Raw genomic sequence first — 7,325 nt, 5'->3', positions numbered from 1 at the left:
CGCTCCGCGGGGGCAGCGCCGCGGGCGGCGGCGGAGGGGGCTTTGGCTACCTCCGCTGCACCCCTGAAGTTAGGTCAGCCAGGGAGCGAGAGCAGCCGGGAGGTACAAGTAGATGAGGTAGAGGCCTCCGGCAGAAATCTTGCTGCAAACACTTCTAACCACTTCAGGGCGGAAGTTTTTGTTCCTGAATGTAAGTGGCATCTTTTTATCCTCCTCACTCACATGAGAGAACACTTCCTGCTGTTAAGACCATTACTATAATGTCCTTCAGCGAGCCAGGTATTTCCATGGTGAACAGCAACTGAGCTTTGCTTCAAGCAAAGATCTTTCCAGAGCAGCCTACAGTAACACCTCCACCTAATACCTATCACCGGTCAGGGTAACTTTGGACCTGTTACTGTAGTAATAATCAGTACTCACTTCCCCAGGCAGCACACTTTGCTCCTTGGCTTGCAGAAAGATTGCTGCTATCGAATGTCCATGCTCCTCTGCCTCTCCTGGCACTTCCTGTACGCAGTGTGTCCCAGCAGGGCAAATCTGTCAAAGCCAGGCATTGTAACCGTTACAAAAACAAAAAACCACCACCACCTCAGATATTTCCTCTAGTAATACTAGCCCAGTGATAGCAGATCCTGTTCAGACTCACAGCCAAGCTGAAGAGTGAGCTTTTTCCTTATTTTCTAGTTAGCCGGTAATGCTCGGCAGGACTTTGTGGCTCAGCGTGCACCTGCTGAGTGAAATGCTCTGCTCTTAGACACCAAGCACGTATATCCAGAAAGCAAGCATTTCCCTTGGTACAGCTGGATGCAGAAGCCTTGCACTAATGTAAGACATAGTCTGGTTTTACACTATAGAATTCAAAATTTCCCTGGTTGTCTGGTGAGACATTTAGCACCTTATCAGATGGGGTGGGAGGGCAGGGAGGGATTGGACATACCACATGCATCCAGTAAACTGAAGTGGTAAAGGTAAATACCTTTTCATTTAAGGTTATGGACTAGACAGCATTCATGAATCTTGTGATCCAGTGGAAGCTGTAAGAAAATCTGAAGCAATATTTATTGGTAAGTGTCACTTCTTGCTCCCTGATGAGGTGTTTATATAAAGGCACTGGATTAGTTCTGCTCAGAGCTGGTACTGTAGAAACAACAACTAAAAAGTTGGGCCTAGCAATTATTAGAAACTACAGAAAACAGTAATTTGGAACAGTAAGACCCTAAATTTATTTGTGGAGAGGGAAGTAGGAGAGATTTATTAATGGAACTTCTCCAGTAAGTTTCAAATTACTCATTTGAACAGTACTTCAGTGTTAAAAACATGATCATCACAGCTGGATCATCACTTTATCAAGTCTAAGAAGATTTAGGGCTACTATGCTCAAACTAAGCGTAGTCCTAATACCATGCTCCTGGGTATTAGAACAGCATCTACTGTCAAACAGCCAGCATCAGTGTTAGCAGAAGGATGTGGGGCTTGACCCCATGGCCTGCCCAATGACCATTCTTCTGAAGCTTCTGGTTTTACTGCTGCTCAAAGCAGGATACTACCCTAAATAGAGCATAGAAATCACAGAGCATGCCAAGTTTTTAAAGGCTTCAATTAAAACTGGTGGTGAAAGCACGATAAACAAGCTGGACTCTCTTTCTGCAGGAGGTGGGAACACATTCCGTCTCCTGAAAGCTCTGTATGACAACAGTCTGATACAGGAGATCAGGAAAAGAGTTCTTGAGGTAAAAACCACAGGGCACAAGCCAAGTCTCAGTGGCAGGATCTCATGCATAAGCGTTTGTTCACACACATCCAAGTTGATTCTAGGTCTTTGTTTTTAATATACTTCAAAAATGGAGCCATCTCATGCAATCTGATGAACTGACATCTGTGGCCAAATAATGCTGTCTTTAATCACAGAAGCCTGAAAAGACTAGAGTCAGCAATCTTTCTAGGCCAGTTTCCCAGATGTGGGACTACAAGACCTTGGGCTGTATAGTGCTGCATAGTACCTCAGAAGTAAGCCCCTCAACTTCAGATACCACTGAAGAGTAGTACAGGATTTAATCTATGTCCAGAAACCCTGTTTTTCAGCTTGAGATGACCACTTTTTATCTTGTTAATATAGTTGCATTCAAGTTGCAGGTTGTCTGCTAATAAATTGACAATACAGTTGGATCCATGCACACCTCTTAGCCAATGTCCTGTTGACATTGAAAATGGTGTAATGGTGTACCTTGGGTACCTCTTTGAGCTGGAATTGAGGGGTATGAGTGCCACCAAGCTCTTTTGGTCAGCAGCCCCATTATGGCTGGTGAATCTTGCAAGGGACAGCAAAGATGTGCCATCCACGGAGGAGAACAGAAGCGAGGTGCTCCCCTAGCAATGTGGAACTTGAAACAACTTCAGGCAGATTTATGCAAACACAGTATGTTTGAAAAGGCTAGATGCCAGGAAGAAAGGTTAGCTACGCTATCTTAACATCCAGAAATTCAATGCCTGTTGTGGGCAGAAGAGCCAGAAAATGTTCAAATCCCAGTGAAGTCTAGATAGCTATTTGGTTATATTAGCACTAGTTCTCTCAAGATAGTTTATTTTTACAAATTGTTCAGCATTATCCATATACCTGTATGTTTGTGTGGAGTCCTTCTATGTACAGCATAGGACATAGTACTCTACGTAGTAGTAACATCTGAACTGGCTGGTCACAGGTACTGGTCAGCTGAAGCTGTGGCAACAGTGTACTCAGCTTCATATGGTATACCCTCCTCAGTAGCTAATTATAAGCTAGTTCAGGTATTTCCTGTAAGTGCAATATAGACAAGCCTCACCTCTCTTAATAGCAAAGCCCAATATATGCACTAGAAAACCTTTTAAGTTCTCTCTTGTGACGGGGTCAGAGTTGCGAGTACAGGACATTGAACAGCTAGTTCTCTGACCACCATGACACATACAAACTACTGCCCACCTCAAAACCTGCATTCTTGTTCTGCTCTTCACTTGTCAAGTTAGTAGTGAGATGAGCCAGAAGGACTAAGTCCAATCTGATTGCTGAGTCTCTGAAATTGATAGAAGATGTTATAAAATGCAGTTCCTAGTTGTGATACTACACACTAATCATTGCTTTTGTCTTTCAGGATGGGATTCCTTACATGGGATCCAGCGCAGGAACTAACGTTGCTACTGTCAGCATCAATACTACCAATGATATGCCAATAGTTTATCCACCTTCCTTGCAGGCCCTGGGTTTAGTGCCTTTTAACATTAACCCCCACTACCTGGACCCTGATGTTAAAAGCACTCACATGGGTGTAAGTAAAGTACACCAGAGCTAACTCAGTAATCAGGGTGAGAGGTGGAATGATATGTGAGGCATTACAAAGCTATAGAATGGCTAACAGCTGCTCCCTAGACCAGTTGGAAATGCCAGTGAGGCAGTAACATTTTACTGCCTCCTAAAGCTTTTGAGTGGGAAGAGGAGTTGGCAACAGGATTACTGAGGTGGAACAACGTGTTTTTCCCAAACAGCAGCTTTGCAATGTCTGAAATACTGTTGCCTCATACCTGGCGTGGAATGGCGTGGGGGGGTGACAGCAGAGGGAAGCGAGAGAGGTAAACTTCAAGTGTGAAGACGCAACACGGTGTGTTTCTGGGAAGTCCTGCCATAGTCTGTCTTGCCTGCTGCTTGAGAAGACCTGACAAACGTACATTAAGGGAATTAAATACCTCAAGTTTTGAAGGAACCATCAAAACAGGCAGATCTTAAGATTGCATATAAACCTGTTTTGTAAGACAATACTTGGGCACTAATGGCCCTGTGGGGAGCACACCCTGTAATGCCCAGTACTGAGCAAGCACATGTACTAGTATAGTTGAAAGAAAACCACTTTACCCATCAAGCACTAAGACTGACATCTCCACTGTATGGAGGAGCTGATTCTTTCATAGCTTCTCAGGAGCTAATTCCTAAGAGAACAGTTTTCTGTGGTGCTTAACAGCCCAAATACTTTCCTCCTTGCAATCAAAATTTCTTCATGGTTAGAAGTATTAAGAATTAGGGGACACTGGAGAGATGGAGGATCAGGGTGTGCTTCTAGAATTGAGATGAAATTGTATGCACTCATTTAATCAGCTCTCACTAGGTAAGCAGACAGCCTTTTCCCTATAAGTAACTTCTGCTGTTTCTCCAAGAGGAGACTGGAAGCTCTGTGCTCTACCAAGTCCCTGTTGTGTTCCTGTGTTTCCTTACCAACAAATCCTCCTAGTTTGGTTTCTTTAACTACCGTTGCTCAGTTCAGCAGCAAACCCTCAGGAAACATGGCAGAGCTGTTCACAGAAGGAAATTCTTCAGTATAATACCTACTTGAGGAGAAGCAAGCAGATATTTAGCCAGTGGAAATCCGTGGCTCGCTACCCGCTTTCATGAAGGTGGCATCTCAGGCCTTTGTTTCCACCACCTTCCTCAGTGCTCTTGTTCTGTGGGTGAACACATAGAGATAGCATTAAAAAAAAAAAAAAGCTGGATGAATTAGGTGGAAGTAAGTTTTGAGGCTTTGCAGTGTAGGGATTGCGAGAGTTCTGTTTGATCAACCTACAGCAATTGGTGCTAGCGATGAAGGGTAAAAACAAATTTGTAGAAGTCAATCCTGCCTCTTCCTTCAATACATTAGTGTAATGAAAGCATTCTGCTTGAGGGGAAGCACCGGCTTCGTTTGACGTCACAAAATTGCTCAGTGTTATGCTGCTTGGATAGCTCCAAGGCCTACCTTACCGCCTGGGCAGCTAAATCTAAACTTCTTATTGCAGGAGACAAGAGAGGAAAGAATTCGTCAATACCATGAAGAACCAAACACCCCTCCAGTTCTGGTGCGTAGTTTCCCCATCAGGAAGCTCCTGACCTTAACATAATAAATATTTCAAATTCATTCTTGCTAGCTTTCCATGTGAGTTCCCCTGCCTGACAAGCCTTACAGGGGCTAGTTATATGCTTGCTAAGAGCTTCAACCTTGGATCTTGCTTACTTGGAGAAAATGGGTTAGAACAAATGAAATGCATTCTGCCTATTAGATGCTTGGAGTCCTGTTGCCAAACACACTATTTTAGGCAGCTCTGATCTTTCCAGTCACTAGCCACGACTCGTATGTTGCATGTTGGGGGTGGTGTGCATGCAGATGGTAAGATACCTCCCCTTAATCTTTTTGCAGATATTCTTAACTTCACATTCTGTTAGGTTTCAGAATTTGCTCATTCAGTAGTAAGTTCATAATTACAGTATGCCTAGCTGAGGAAGTAGGACCTCTGGGCTTCCTGTTCCTGTGCTTGAGCTTGGAGTATAGAGTTTGTGCTCTAACAAACCCAGCTGGCTGTTGCCTGGCCCAGACTAAATCTAAGAGCTGTGGGAGAGGAAGTAATCATGGAAAACGCATTCTCCTTTTCTCCTTAACAGTTTCTCCTTCTTTAAAAGGGAAAAATAAAATAAACTAGAAAACCAGCTCCTAAAACTCACCTAATTTTGTCTTGGCATCTTTGTTAGAAATAGGTGAGAAAGTCTTGTGTGTAGTCGTGGCGAGCTGCACTAGGACTGGCCTGCTTGTGACGTGCCTTCTAGTCTGTCAAATAGCTGAAAAAAACATGAAATGTTTCCACCTACACTAGGGCTTGCGAGAAGGTGCGATGCTGCTAGTGGAAGGAGACAAAGCCACCTTGCAAGGAGTGACAGGAGCACGTCTGTTTTTGAGGTAAATGCTTCCTTTGAATTTGAATGGATATCCTCCTTCAGACAGAAAGGAAGAGACACTTCTATTAGACTCCTCACACATGCTGCCTGTCCCCCCCTCAGCAAACCTAATCCCTTGCTCCCAATTCTCTTTGGGGAAAACATGAGCATTGCTTTATGGTCCAAAGGAGCAGGCAATATGACAGCACTCCAAAGGATGACTAAATTACTGGGTAAGTGCTGTAGCTTTACATCCACTGATGCTTATTATTTCCAAACTATAGTAACTATGTTGAAGGGCAGGGGAATGCCAGTTTGGCCATAATGCATTGAACTCTAGAACAAGGGAATTCATGTCTTTAGTCAAAGGAACATTAATAAGTATGTCCCATGATGCAGGCAAGGAAGGGAGTCAAAACTCTGGCCTGTTATGGGAAAGGATGCCTTGTTCTGTCCCTAGTAACAGATGGAAGCACAGTAGTCCTAGCTCCTGTTAAAGCTCACAGCATGGTTTGTTATGTTTACAGGGGCAAGAAACCAACTGAACATGAGCCTGGAACAGATTTCAGTTTCCTTCTGATTGACAGTAATCTCCAGAACATGTAGCCTTGCATATTCTGCAGCAAAAGTCACTACTTGGAAAGACAATGAGAAGGAAGGCAAGAGATGCTGCCAGTCCCAGGGTGGGTGGAGAACTTAGCTTTATAAATAAAGATAAATATGCATTAGTGGGCTCTTTTCCCCATCCTAATTCAGATCTCTGACATGTCTCTTTCCCAGCAAAAAAACAATTTTCATTACAATACTTGAATAAGTATAGCTATTCTTAGTTTGAAAGGGCCTATACATTCCTGTATCCACTTTGATTCCTCCCCCACCAAAAAAATTAATACAATTAAGACAGGACACTGAGTCAGCTGATCCCACTGCCTAGCTTTACCTGCTAAATGGAAGATTTGTTTGTTTAGTGTACTCCCACACTATTAGTCTCATATTTGTGCTGTTAATAAAGGAAGAAATGATGCATTCAATTCCTTTTATTTGCTTCAGACTCATGTTAAATATATACAATGCTAATTATGTACAAAAGTGTGCATGTTAAAAATTGTCAGGTTACAAACTTGCAAATCCTAGAAAAGTGCAAAATTTTAGAACATCTTCCACCATGCTGTACAGAAAAAAATCCATCATTAGCCAATATACACACTCTTAAAACATACTGATCAAAACAAAAGAAGACATACAGTATACTTGTAAAGCACCCAGAAGGGAAAAATATATTGCACAGAAGACTGACAGTAAGTTCGTTACAGTGCCTGAAGGCTCAATTTTGAAAGTAATTATTTCCAACACTCTTCAGACCTAACATTTACCTCTTAAAAAGGCATTTTTTTGGCATTTAAAAATACATTTATAATCACATAATTGCACAATCCATAAGAATTATCAGAAGATATGGTCAACTGTTGCTGTAAGGCCTTTGTTTCCACTCCATCATTAGCTTTAGTAAAAATTCACCAAGCAAACTGAGTAACATCTCAGCTTCCATGAAAACACTGACCAAAGGAAGGTACGTCTGACAAGCAGCATTTCTCTAATCTGGTATTAAGCTGCTCCTGCA

The 7,325-nt window shown here is 42.7% G+C and overlaps 1 protein-coding gene across 1 annotated transcript; it reads left to right on the top strand.

Annotated features, from left to right (window-relative positions):
- Window positions 1-989: 989 nt before the first annotated feature.
- LOC104504315 (alpha-aspartyl dipeptidase-like) lies at window positions 990-6,731 on the top strand (the record flags this gene model as incomplete). Its single annotated transcript, XM_010156592.1, has 6 exons — window positions 990-1,064; window positions 1,651-1,730; window positions 3,126-3,299; window positions 4,795-4,854; window positions 5,644-5,726; window positions 6,232-6,731. Coding segments are annotated over 6 exons (551 nt in total), but the record flags the coding sequence as incomplete, so codon positions are not given.
- Window positions 6,732-7,325: the final 594 nt, after the last annotated feature.

Source organism: Eurypyga helias, unplaced genomic scaffold (genome assembly GCF_000690775.1).
Source record: "Eurypyga helias isolate BGI_N326 unplaced genomic scaffold, ASM69077v1 scaffold13818, whole genome shotgun sequence".
In the NCBI taxonomy this organism is placed as follows: Eukaryota; Metazoa; Chordata; class Aves; order Eurypygiformes; family Eurypygidae; genus Eurypyga; species Eurypyga helias.
Note: the sequence above shows the minus strand (reverse complement) of the source record. Positions and strands in the feature narration are given on the sequence as shown.